Consider the following 14565-nt stretch of genomic DNA (forward strand, 5'->3'; position numbering starts at 1 on the left):
CCACAGGTACCTTAAAGGAGGCTGTAGCGAGGTGGGGATTGGTCTATTCTCCCACATGCCTGGTGACAGGATGAGGAGGAATCGGCTAAAGTTGCGCCAGGGGAGGTTTAGGTTGGATGTTAGGAAGAAGTTCTTTACTGAAAGGGTTGTTAGGCATTGGAATGGGCTGCCCAGGGAAGTGGTTGCGTCACCATCCCTGGGGGTCTTTATAAGACGTTTAGATGTAGAGCTTAGTGATACGGTTTAGTGGAGGACTTGTTAGTGTTAGGTCAGAGGTTGGACTAGGTGATCCTGGAGGTCTCTTTCAATCTAGACGATTTTGTGATTCTGTGAATCTGTGATTCTGTGATTATTAAAATACTTTGTTTTTACAGGAATGGGACTCTATGTCATATTTTACTACTAATTAATCTGAATAAAATGCAAGACCAAAAAAAATTACAATTATAGCATATTAATATTTAAAGATTTTATTATTTCAGAATTATTGAAGTAGTCAATTATTAAAGAAACGAGAACTCATATTATACAATGGAGATAAATTTTATTTGAAAAGGGCTGACACTAAAAGTACATACAGTGAAAAGCATTTTAATTTAAATTACACTGTGCAAAAACACAGCTAATTGGCTTAATTGACTGTTAAGTAGGAATTCTCTCTCACAAGTACAGTTATTGGGACTTTTTATTACCTTATATACCCTTTATGAGGTATATTTTACATGCCTTTACCTCTCCATTCATTGGTTAGAAATGCTGAGGTACATAACACAGCTAACTGTTCTTTAAGAAAAGGGAAAGAATCACTGCTATGAAATTAGATTTTGAGATAGAACCAAGCTTTAACAGGGGGTATATATGCTTAAATCAGCAGGTAGGAACGGAAGTACTTCATTTTATTCAGATTCATAAACATTGTCTATAATGGTACTAGCAGAACTAAGGTAAATACCAGAAACTTTCCCATGTAGCATAAGGTTGATTATAATTGCAAATTTTAAGTTTTTTTTTTCTGTTTGAAAGCTTGTGGGAAATACATATATAATGGCATAAGAATGTTTAATATACAAGGATCTATTAAAATTTAGGCTGTAATTTTGCATCCATGATTATTACGAAAGTTAATGCTTAGTTTCAGGAATCATAGGATCCCTGGCCAGTTAGTCCTCAGGAGATGAAGCCCCATGGTAGTCTAATAGTTTATGAGAATTTCATTGTTGAAAACAACTGGTCTCCCTAGTATAAATCCCTGTTTTTCTAGAGTATGCAACTACAAGTCACCAGAGTTCCAGCAAAACATGTAAGTGGGACTGATACGAACTCACATGTGGGTCATTTTAAAAACATCTGTTTTCAGAGAACCCTAAGAACTTCTTCCCCATGCCACTCAGCATGCTTTCCTCATCTGCAAGTATCACTTTTCAATACAAATCTGCATGCATTTTCTGTGCTACTGTGTGTTCTTCGATAGAGAGAAATGAAAGATTTTGGCTACTGACTTGAAATTTAAAGTTCTAGAGCACATGGTGAGGTATTTCCACTGACTTAAGGCCTTGTAAGCTTCATGTGTATGTTGGGAAAAATGATACAGGCCAGTCCTGTAAATGCTTCTAGCATGTTTCAAAATATTTTACCTAGGCATAAGTTAATACAACTGAATTAAAGCACAGAATATTGCTTCCATGTTGAAGACTGGTTTTCAGATGTTTCAGTTACTAAAAAATTAATTAAATTTAGAAATTTCTCATAATCTCTGAAAACAACAACAACAAAAACACAATGTTTATTCCCCTTATTTCTGTTGTTTTTTATTATTATTATTATTATTTATTTATTTATTTACTTTTAGAGGAAAGAGAATATGCTCAGGTCTAGACACTAAAATAAGCATATATTTAAAAAATAATACAGTATGCAAATCATCCCATCACAAAACATATGCTCTTATTTCAGTATTGATGGATCTGCCCTTTTTCATTCATGACCAAAATATATTCAAGGAAATTCAGCATACAGACTTAGTGACAAGTAGAATTAATAAGGAGTGCAATTCCTTGATTTAGGAAATATGTTCTTAATATTCCTCTGTGGCAGTAATATTATGTTATAATCCAACTTGTTGCTATTTTAAATCAACAATACTTTCTAAAGTCTTTCTTAACTCAGTTTTGTCTTATTTTTCAGTGTGGTTTTCAAACCTCAGAGAAAATTTTCTTTCCATATTCTACACAATGTGGGTCATTCAGAATTTAGTAATAATATATGGTTAACAAGACAGATAGGACCTTTCATTACATACTGAAGCTTCCAATGAGCATTAATTCATTTAACTGGACAGCATAAATGTAGACATGTCCAAATCTTTCATCTTTTGTTGCTTTTCGGGGAGCTGAAGTCAAAGATGAATCCAGCTCGTTGGGAAAGGAAGAAGATATTAATCTAGTGTTTGACCCAAGGCCATTGACCATCTGCAGTTAAGCTTTCTCTACCAATTAAATTAATGTTATATATTGCTGAACAATCAATTATTTTTTTTCTCTTCCTCGAGAAAGCAGAATAAAGCTGCAGAATAGCTTTTAAATTGCTATTTTATTTTATTTTAAAATGTTAAAAGTTCTAAATGATGGTCTTAATTCAAGACAAAGTTTGGCTTTTCAGAGAGCATTCTCTAATTTTATTTGTATAAGTGTTCTGCAGGCTGAATAATCGGAACAATTGACTAATGACTGACTCTCTTAGTGCTAGAGTTAAAATTATGAATAGTATGCCCAGACTTCTGATGAAGAGGACTTTATATTCAATAATTCTCTATTTAATTATATGCCTAAAAAAGGCATATAAACATTCATGTTCTATTTTACAAAGACGAGTGCTTTATTGATTCACATTCTTACTCCTTCTTTAAAATACTGGGTGATTTACTTCCCTAGCAACAGAGAAGGTGATTGCTTTTTCACAGACACTTATAAGCGTCTTTGTAAACATCACCTTAAAAAAAAAATAATCCCTTAATAGGTTTCATAGATTTCTTCTCTCAATCTATATTACGTTCAGTCAGAGATTGTTTTGTTTTGTAACATGATACAGTCTAAAACACTAAGAGACAAGACTTAGCCATTAATACCTTTCTTGTTCTGTAATGGAGCTAGTTCTCACCAGTCCTATATGCTTATGGCTGGTAAAAAAGGTTAATCACTTCCTGTTTCTCCTTTGGTAAAAGTCATATTAGAATATAGGATAAGTATAAATAATATATAAGTATAAATAATGTTTACAAGGTATGCAAGCATGAACTATGCCATACAGAAAAGATACAAGTACTATTGCTGTGTAACTTCAATAGAAACGGGAATTCCAAAAAGAAACAACCTATTTACCAGTTCAAATAATTTGAAAGCTGCATTCCCTGAAGGAGAGAAAGTATAACTAATGCAGCAAAATATCCGTTCCATGCTATCATTACAAATATTGGAATTCTGCATATTGACACTGACTGTAGATATATGGCTGTCTAAGACTAACGATCATCTAAGCTAAAAGTGTGGCCAGAAAGGATTCAATTAACACAAATGATCATGGTAAATGATTTATTTGAAGCTCCATCTTGAAATTTGAGCTGAAGTTCTTAGACTGAAAAATTACAAATTGAAAACATGGAAATGCAGAAAAAATGTGATAAAAGTTGTCTGTGTATCCATTTTGATCCTCTTATCTGTGATTACAGAGACAATCTAAGGGGAAAAATATTCTTAACAACATTTAATCATTTAAATTTAACAGGTGCCAGGAGCAATTCTTGGTGGAAAAAAAAAAAAAAAGGAAAAAAAAAAAAAAGCTAGACTGAAAATACAAGTAGAAACAGATTAAAATGCATTTATATGTGATCTCAGTTCTGTTTTACCATTAACAATGATTTGATGTTTTGCCTAAAGTGATAATTATTTCATTTAAATCCAACATCTCAGGATATCCTCTAGCCAGAGAGATAGTAAGTGGTAAATGTAGCTTTTGAACTCCTTCAGAGTGATCCCCTCAACATCGGAGTTGCACCTATTTGACAATGATACGTAGAAAAAACTCTACATCTGTGAATTTCACAGAGCCCAACAAAACTTTATACACTTACAGTTTTATATTAAATACTTTCTAGAAATAAGCACTAGCATTTGAAAAGTTTGCCTTACTCTAACCCAGTCAAAGCCCCCCCCCCAACAACAAAAAAAAAAATAATAAAAACCAACCAACCAAACAAACAAAAACTCTTCTAAGAAAACCTGCTATGAGCTGCTGTTAAGGTTCATGTTCTGCTCATCTTTATTGGGCTCTTTTTCAAGTAATGTCAATGCTTGAAATATACTTTTTTTTTTTTTTTTCAGTTAACTTTTCTGTTCAGAAAAGCAGGTGAGTGCAGATAACCTTACAGAATCATAGAATCATAGAATGGCTCAGGTTGGAAGGGACTTTGAAGATCATCTAACTCCAACCCCCCTGCCATAGGCAGCAATGCCACCTGCTAGATCAGGTTGGCCAAGGCCCCATCCAGCTTGGCCTTGAACACCTCCAGAGATGGGGTATCCACAAATTCTCTGGACAATCTGTTCCAGTGCCTCACTACCCTACCTTGATTGATGGCATTTTTTTACTTGTTTATTCTATGTTTCTGTTCTATTCTTTTCAGAAAAGTGGAAGAGGTAGCAGACACTGATATGCAAGAGAAATTGTCCTTCCTTTGGAGGTGTTCCTAAGCCTGCTTAGCCAGGACAGTTAAGACTACAAGGTTTGACTAGCCAGAAAGACACAGAATGCAGCTGGAAACCTGCAGGTTACAAAAAGACTAAGAACTAGCACCAAGAACAATGGAGCAGACGTGATGCTAGAGATATGTTCAAATTTTAGGGAACAAAGCAATTTAAAGGGTCATTCAGTTAACTGGAATTAATCCTGTCAGCAGGGAACCACTAGGAAGGACAAAGTAAGTGGGGAGAAGGGATGAATTTTATTTCTCTATTTTGTTTCTCTCTCTCTCTCTCTCTTTTTTTTTTTCCTGTTGTTAGTTGCTTTGAATTTTCTATATTCAGAAAAATTAATATATATTTTCTTTATTCTAAGGCAACTTGGCTTTTCTAGTTTAAATGTCTTTTGGTCTGCAATTCACTACAAAAGTATTATAGGTTTATTCACTTTAAAGCTCTGGTTGACTGGAGGTCTTGTCAAAATGAGACTGAACATTTTACAAGAGGGAAGGCAGGAGGTAGAGAACTGCTATAAATTCCTCAAAGTGAGAGAGATTACTAGATAGTTGCCACATAGTTTAAAACTGGGCACCCATGTTTGGGATTATGATGAATGCCTTGGGTGACGGAAGATAAACAAGTGGTAGGATTTAGACTGTTGTAGAAAATCCTGTAATGAAATAGAAAATTGGACTCAGTACAAATGAGATGGGGGAAAAAAAAAAAGGCATTTTTAGGTGACCCTGAATGCTTTTCATATGTATGCATACATGCTATGTTTAAATTTTAAAATGCAGATAGAAGTGCTTTCTTATTCTGGTCAGCTATGTACTTCACCTACATTAACAATAAAGAACATCAGCCAGTGCAACATACTAATCACAAGGTAGTCAGTTCTCTATTGCTTGAAGTTATATCAGTGTTTAATGTCTTAAAATAAAATTCTACAATTCAAACATAAGCCATAGAATTGATATAGTGTTACTAATAAAACTCTCTTCACAGTTCTATGAAGATCAGTCTATATGACCATTAGAGCTTATGGACTTAAAATCTAATGCTTATATGGGGTTATGAATAAAGGCAACAGTCAGTGAATTTAAAAAACAGGTTTATCCCCTGTAACTTACTCTTGTTAAATAGTACAGAAATCCCAAAGGGGATGTGTAAATTTTCAAACAGGCTGTGTGGGAATCATTGGTCTGTTGACAAACTATGGATACTACATTGCATACATCACATTTACTTTGGTTGACAGAATTCTGGCAAGTACGCTGTATGGATCTAACTTTCCTGGAAAGATCAGCTTTTACAGAATAGGCAATATACTGTGTAAAGTATGTGCCAGACTCATGAGTTACAAAGATGTACAACTCCCATGTATCCCTATACCCATCACTGGGTAAGCAGGAAATGGTTAGGTCAGTGACTCACCAAAATGTAATCAAATTCATTGGTGCTTCAGAACAGACCTGTAGGCACCTACATTTTACAGAGACTGACTTACTTCAATAGCCTATTTTACATACTTAAATTAGAGATCTCAGTTTCATTAGAGTGCTCCTACTTTCAGAGAAATGTTCTCTAAGAAGCTGCCAAGAGGGTTGTAAGGTAAGGTTAAGGACATATTGGGTGTGAATTAGATGCTAAAAGCTTCAGAGAATTTACTGCTTACTAAATGCATGCAATTTTAATTCAGGAAAATCCCTTGGTTCTTAGGTACTACATATGTATTTATCCAAGAGGTATTCAAATCAGCAGTTTTACATCACATATTAATAATAAACTTCTTGAAACATTGAAAAATATTTCAGAAACTTATATTTACTTTTAATTAAAATTCAGTGCTACTAGTGAGATTTATAAATCTATATTAGTATTTTTAGTACCTGTAAGTGATATGTTTGTGCTGCCACTTCTGTCCTGTTAACGCATATCGTTTCCGACGAATGTTAAATTTAGAGCTACCTCTTGTTTGGTCAGGCACACCACAACGAGGCTTCTTCATCCAGCTGCAAGAAACAGCACCACAGTTGAAGCAGCATGAAAGAAAAATCATAATCACTGCACCCAACTAATAAAGATATCAAACTTTTTTTGAAGTTATAGTATTATCAATTTTGTGTCTATATACAAAAATGACTACCAAGAGGAACAGTTATCTTGCTACTAGATGTATATTTTGTGGAGCTTCATTGTGTCTGATGACATTCAGAAACAAATTTATTTGCTTTTATTTTTCCCTTTTTTTTCTCTTCTTTTGCTATAACTTCTGAACAAAGACTTCACAAGTATTTCAGAATTAGTATTTTTTTCTGATTCAAAGTAATTCTTATCTGTGTTACTGGCTTGCTTACTGGAGGTGAAGTTAAAGTATGCACACACAAATTTAATCAAATCACTAGTTGCTACTGCCAGATTATTATTATTTTTTTAATTCAACACATTGAAACATTCTAACATCATAATAATTTTAAGATCTTCATTAAATGTTCCTACTATGTCACTGTCTTTCCACACAATGAAGAGTACCAGCTCTATTCACAACTATAAATAACTAGTGGAGATATCTAACAAGAATTCTGCCTAAGAATATTTAAAGTTCTGCACAGAATCAAGTTGAAAATGTCTAATACGCAACAAAATACACAACAACAAAAACAACCATTTCTGTAGCACCAGGCTTCCCACAGAAATGCTCAGTTTTTGCAATGGCCTTCAATGTTTCAAAGTATTCAAATATTTCAAACACCTCAAATTTGTCAGCATTCCAAATTATCAAAATTAGGATGATGTCCAATTCAAAAGAATAACTGCAACAGAAGTGTTACTAAAAGAACTGTTTCTTGCTTGTAGTATAAACGCTTTAGTTTGATTAGAAGTAACAAAACTCAGCAGAAGTGGTGATTTCATATGCAGCACATACCAGGATGATAGTAAGATTAAAGGCATTCATGGTATAGGTAAAAGACAACTCTCCCCTGATACTTTTCCAATTCATTGACTTTACTCATGCCAGATAATTACTGATGTGAAAGCTGCAGTTTCCCTATGGTATATACCACAACAATGGTTATGTTCTTCAGGCTTGCACGGATGAATTTCTGACCATTAAACTGGCATTTAAGCATTGTTTTGTAAATATATACACACAACAGCTCTATGAATGGATGATAAGTCACTTGAAATTTCATCTAATTAGAATATAGATTCCTTTTAAAATATGTACAGTTAACAAAACTTAAAAAAAAAAACAACACTAAAGAAACAAATAAACAACAACAAAAAAAAACACAGCTAATTTATTTAATCTTTTCCTGTAGATGTTCTTAGTTAAATATATGCATAATAAAGAAAATTATCTTGTTTTGTTCATAAGAAAATGTGGAATGGTTGCAGTGCAAAGGACTATTTTATATATATACATATATATAGTACTACTGTATATATATATATATATATAGTAAATAATCCAGTGAAATCATTGATTCTTCAGTTCAGTACTCAAAGAATGAGATGTGCATTGTAAGTTTGATAACTACTAATACAGGACAAACTATATTGTGTATGGAATGATTTTTTGGAGATGGGATAATGAAATTTGAATTTCAGTGAAATCAGACACACTTGTTTTCATAAATCTATGGATTTCACTACATCCCCTGTCAAAGAGTCCCTCCTCAGCTTTCCTCTAGGCCCCCCCCCTTATGTACTGGAAGGCCACTATAAGCCCTCCCCAGAGCCTTCTCTTCTCCAGGATGAACAATGTTCATTCTCTCAGCCTGTTTTCACAGGATCAGCACTACATCAAAAGAAAGTACCAAGCAATAAAGAAACACACACACAAACAAATAATAATAAAAAACAATCAAACAAACAAATCAAAAACAAAAACTATTTTGTTATAAACATTGTACAGAAATGTCAGGGTCTTGTATAAATTTATATCACTTACAATTTTATATTTTCAAAGGCAATGAATTAGGCATTTGAATCAAAAGCATTTGAATTAATGAATTCAAAGCAATTGAATTAGGCCTTCCTCTCATGACCCCTCACTTTTTCCTTCCCCCCTCCCCCCCCCCAAAAAAAAAAGTTTAAATTACTCAGATTAACTGATCGAAACCTATTTTAATAACAAGGTTTGCTCACTGGTGGACCAGGGGCAAAAAGTGTAAATATTCAAAGTTTTGAATTTTTAAAAATAATCTTCAAAGCTGTTATTGAAATAAGCTTTCAAGTTATGTCCAAAGTTCAATACTGCTCCAGAAAAGGTTAGCATAAAATGTTTTATGCTTAAGATTTAATACCAAAACAAACAAGTAACATACAAACAAACAAACAAACAAACAAAAAAAACCAAGACCAGTAGGTAGCATGGGCTCAGAATTCAACATAATATTATTTTACTAGAAATACTAACAAAAAATTTTAAACAAAACAAAACATACTCCCAAATTTGGAACAAATTATGAAATTTAAGAAGTCACAATTTGTTTTTCCATTGACTTTGAAGTGGCATGTACCTATCAGAAGTTTTATGCAGCCTGTCAAGCTCGCATCCTTCTTCGAACGGGCAGAGGACGTTCCATGCTGTCATTCTGTGTGGCCAGCTGATGTTCTTACTGTTGTTGGTTATACAACGACTGGGACTGTGGTTCATACACAGCATAAATCTCAATGTAAATGTAAATGGAAGCCTTTGCACAAGTGGCTCACTAGCTTTCAGCAAGTTATCTTCATGTAAAATTTCAGGAAAGATGCAATTTTTTCTGTTTAATGCAGCTGAAGTGTTGGACTGTCACCTGCTCTATTACCTAAATACTAACCGAGCTAAATTTGGCAATCAGAGTTTTAAACAAATTATTAAATGGTTAGTAACAGAGTCAAGTCCTTTCTAGCACAGAAATGAGGCAAAATATTAACAATCTCTGGCACATAATTTTCACTTTCTCTTTTTTTTTTTTTTTTCAATGCTAAAAATAGTTTCTTAAACATTAACAGGTCTTACTCTGACTGTGGGGAAGGCTTCTGTCAGTAATCATTAATGCTCATAAAATTTGTGGATACTTATTGTGTAATGTGCTCTTCCATCTGAGGGATAACTGATGTATAAAACACTCATTTTTATTTTCTTCCGAATATAGCTGCTTATAGCGTAATATGATCGATGTTTTCCATGTTCTTGATTGTATGTTAGAATTTAATTATTTAATATATACATTATTTTATTTTAAAAGGTGCACACTGGTAATGACTGCCTACCTCTCTTTCATATGTTTGTTTCCAAACTTGTGGAAATATTTTATTCAGCAGCCCCCCAATATTAATATTTTATTGGTACTCAATAAAGAGGCTTAATTGTGACTAATGTACTCTATCTGTAGACTATCTTACATCAAATTCTTCTCTTAGGTCCATTAGTTTAAAGCTCGAAGAGCTATATATGTCAAGAGAATTAAAACAGTTTAGACTCACAGAAAATTTGAAAAGATTAAAATAAAAATATGCAGCAAAATTATAACGTTTCTCCAGGAGAGCGAAATGAAAATGAACTTTTCATAAATCAAGTCAATTGCCTTATCATATTTTGTTCTTTGGGGGATAAGAGGAAGAAAATCTTTCTCCCTCCTCACCTTCTTAAGCCTTCAGGAAAAATTGTGAAAAGTCATACTTTGTTTTAAAGCAGAGTCAAAACATTAAAAAAGCTACCTTTTATTTCTTTTCCCTGCTTATTCCACATCAAAACTGTATAATGGTTATTATATATAGAGAAAGAGTCAGAGATAAACTAAATGGTTGGAAGTGGTCTTTTTAGGAAAAAACTCTAACACCACAAAAGGAAGATAAAAAGGGAGAACACCAAAAATCCAATTTGACTTGGTGGCTGGTAAAACTGATTTCAGTTAACTACTGAATGGCACCCTGAAACTTCTTGTGAAGAGAGAGAGATATATTTTCTAAACGTTTTTACTCATCCCTATTGTTTTCTTACTATCATTACAGGACTACTGGCACTCCTGTATGTAACAGAAAACAGTCAAAAAATGATGTAAGGTATTTCAACACTCTTACTGAGGATTGTTTCTCAGCAAGGCTTCTCACTAAATGTTTGCTGAGGCAACAAGAATTTATGTGTACTTTTTTTTCACATAAAACAACATTTACCAATAGAACAGACTGCTGATATGATTTCAACAGCTCAAAATTTATCATTCACTGCTAATTGAAATATGATACATTTTAATTGTAACCTATAAAGTAAACTTGGTTAGAAACTCATCTGAGAACTAAAGTGACCACATTTGCCATTTATTTGTAAAGGATGACACTAAAATAAAATAAATGCTTTGTTACTATCACAGAGATTTATTCAGCATCTTATATACTACCATTCTATTTTTATACCAAGAGGTTTGTAATGTACCCCTTTAAACTGCAAAACACATTTTGGAAATAAACATGTATAACAGTTTTAAGAAAAGACAGCAACTACTCTTGCTCTGCCTCGCATGTTTGTTTCAGGGATGTGAAAGACCAAGAAGCCAACTGTGGGTCCATTTTCACAATTTTCCTTTTTTAGTGAGTCATTGATGGGTTTGGTAATATATGAATGAATTGCATAAAATATTGTTGCACCCCATGCAAATGTCAGAGTATTTTCACTGAATTTGCCATTGTAATAATTCTATTCAGAATGTCCCTCATTTTTTATGTCATTATGATGATATCTATTTCTACCACTCATATTTCCATATCCCCAGCAATAAGCAAGCATCATTTTTTCAAATCACTTGGGAAACAATTTAAAAATACAGCAAAAAAAAATGAATGGTGAGTAGTAGGGGGAAGATGTTGACATTTATGCATGCCGAAGTACTCATTAAGGGATTTACTGTTTCTCAGAACAACAAATTTCATCCAGGAGACTTTGATAATGATGCTGCAAGACGTTATTTCTCTGCTCATGTTCCCATAGTTGGTTCCTGTCAAATTACTACAGTAATTTCTTTTAATTGTTCATCCTTCTGCAGGCTAAGAGGCAGACTGTAATCTCTTCTCCAGACAAGCTAGAGAAGCACGTATGCACAAGATGAGAACGTTTCTATGAGGTTCCTGATACTGTCTTTATTTTGTAATCCCAGCATTACATGTGATTATAACATAATAATAACAGAGAAACAAATGGTAAACTGTCAAACTTTTCTGGTCTAAAGATTGTATGTATTCTCTTTACATATAGACAAAAGTGAAAATCATTTCAAATGTTTACTGCCATAAATGAACACGAAAAAATATTTATCCTTTGCTATCTCCCCACTTCTCACTAGAATATTCAGTGCTGTTAATTGATGGTAACTTGAGGCCACACTTTAGTTTAATGAGTTTATTTTTTCTCAAGACCAATGCAAATGTGACAAGTCTAAGAATCAGTTCTGTTCCCAACTTGACTCAAGTTAATACAACTCCAAATGTGTAAGTAAATATGGAATTCATACAGCATTAATTATACGTACCTAAGAATCAACCATGCTTTAGTCTTTCTGTGGATAAGAAAATCATGTATCAAAAGAATGGAAGGTTCATGTTTGGAAGATTCAGACCCACCGAACTGTAAAATGGGTGTTTTGAACTGCTGCATTCTTTGTCTCTTACTTAACAGAAGAAATGAAGACAATCTTTCTGGCATGCTGCCCAACACGCCCAATTTAGCAAACATAAAGTATTTCCTTTTGCAATTAAATATTTTTTGTTTGTTTGTTTTAGTTCTTGTTTTTAACTTGCTGACTGATGCTCTAAAGCAAGAGATGGCCTCCCCTTTTCCTTTCTTTTACCACTTTCTAGCTTCTCTGTACTGCTAATTGAACAGATCATTTTCCTTTTAGTGGAATATATTGCTTCTTACAAAGCTGCCACTAATGTGTCTTTATAAGGCTACTAGTGCTGGGTGTAGTAGCACTCTCCCCTCAAGGATCAATCACAAGGTGAATAAAGAGCCCAGTCTTTACAACCTGCAGGCTGGATCACAAACATATCTCTGAGCATGGCTCTCTCACAGGGCATTTCCTGAGCGTACTGCTATTGCAATGCCTGTTCTAAGGTCCTTTAAATTCCAAAACTGAGGGATGTCTGATCAACTCACCTCCCCTTTGGGCAGCCCTAAAATCTGTTTTGCTTTATTGCTTTTCAATGCAATAATGCATGTGCCAGTGGAATAAAATGATTTTTCCAATCCTGCCAGCATTTTGGGTAGTCTCTTCCCTAAACCATAAATGATTGAAAAATCATTCATGTCAGCTACTTTACCAGAAAAGAGTAACAAAAGATGACACATCAGATTGAGGCTAGTAAGTGGGAAATTAAAGAGGATTCCCCCCAAAAAACAAAACAAAACAAAACAAAACAAAAAACATTTTTGAGAAGTAGTAGAAACATATGTCAATAAAATAAATGTTGGATATGTGATTTTGTTATTGTTCTATAGTGTTATTTTGTTGTTGTTTGCTTTTCAGATAAAGTTACTTCTTCTAAAATCATGAGATTATCTTTATTGCATTTTACCTGGAATGAGTCAAACACTTCAACTCTTAGCCTCAAATAAGTTTTCTTCATACTCATTCTGTTTTGCATCTTCTATTATACTCATTCTATTTTGCATCTTTGCACATTTCTAAAATTTGTCATAGCATAGAGCTGTTTGGAAGAGTCTTTCAATCTCTCCCTTCTACAGCATTTGGCTGTGTTTGGTCTCTCAGCAAAATCAGATGCTGCCTGCTTTACATGACCAGAATTGCAAAGGGCATGCAAAACTAATCCAGTTTTACTGCACATGAGAATTAGCACACCTGGTCTTTTGTTACTGGAAACCATGAAATGAATGAACCAGTGGAATGTGCTAACTTTTGTGTGTGTTTGTGTGTAATGAGGATAAGGAAATTTACACTAAAGATTTTCCACTGTGAAACATTTAGTGAATTCTTGGCAGTTTCGAATAGATTTCTCCAGTTCCACACGGATAATCTTCCTTTTCTTTAATTAAGCCTGAAACATTTTCTTTAGAATCATGGGCCCAAAAGCAGGCAGCAGTTGACAGCTGACTATCTCCTATCATAAAATACAGCAGAACAAGATGAAAATAAAAGAAGTCAAGGAGAGGTGGAAACATTTTTGCTCCCCATCTGAAGATGCAATGCTATTTGGATATCCAGGTCACCCTACTTCATTTTCCATACAGTTTTCCCATTTCTATTTTACTCTTCCTGAAACAGAAAAGTCAAGAGCAGTTCAGTACCAGTTACTTACTCAATTGTGTTCCTGTCCACTTTTCCTGTCATATTAATGCCATAGAACTGCTGCATGGCAGCTATAGCTGATTGCATGGTTTCTGCAGAGCGCAACACCGACATTCTGGGGTCAGTTGGTGGAAGGTAGCCATACTTTTGTAACCATACCTGCAATGACAAGTGCAGTGGCTATTAAATAGAAATTAGAGGTAAATAAAGAGCTCCCCAGTAATTAGTTTTGTATGATATATAATGAAGCTTCTGATTCATAAATCCTGTTAAATCCTGTTAGTTTATTGGAGGTTTGGGTCTTTTGATTTAATTTTTTTTTTTGCCTTTTTTTTTTCTTTTTCCAGAGAAGAAATTCTTTGGGCTTTTCATTTCTTCTCCTTTATTAAAGATTCTGCTGTTTCCAGACTTACAGTGTTTTTTACCCAGGAGCCAGTTCTCTTTATTATCTGAAACTGCCTGCTTCAATTATTTTTTTAATGTATTTATTTATTTGAAGTTACAACTTAACCACCTATCCCTTGCTGCAGGCACTTCAA

At 33.9% G+C, this 14565-nt stretch overlaps 1 protein-coding gene across 2 annotated transcripts in view; it reads right to left on the reverse strand.

The window, feature by feature from the left end:
• Positions 1-14565, reverse strand: part of MMP16 (matrix metallopeptidase 16) — a 203038-nt gene that overhangs the window by 94101 nt on the left and 94372 nt on the right. The window contains exons 2-3 of one of the 2 annotated variants that reach the window (XM_013172387.3): positions 14037-14185; positions 6623-6745 (exon numbers count right to left, since the gene is read on the reverse strand). In XM_013172387.3, coding sequence (XP_013027841.1) covers positions 6623-6745; positions 14037-14185 — 272 coding nt within the window. The remainder of the gene's footprint in view (positions 1-6622; positions 6746-14036; positions 14186-14565) is intronic. The other variant, XM_013172388.3, reaches the window with a different exon arrangement.

This window comes from Anser cygnoides, chromosome 2, assembly GCF_040182565.1.
Source record: "Anser cygnoides isolate HZ-2024a breed goose chromosome 2, Taihu_goose_T2T_genome, whole genome shotgun sequence".
NCBI lineage: Eukaryota > Metazoa > Chordata > Aves > Anseriformes > Anatidae > Anser > Anser cygnoides.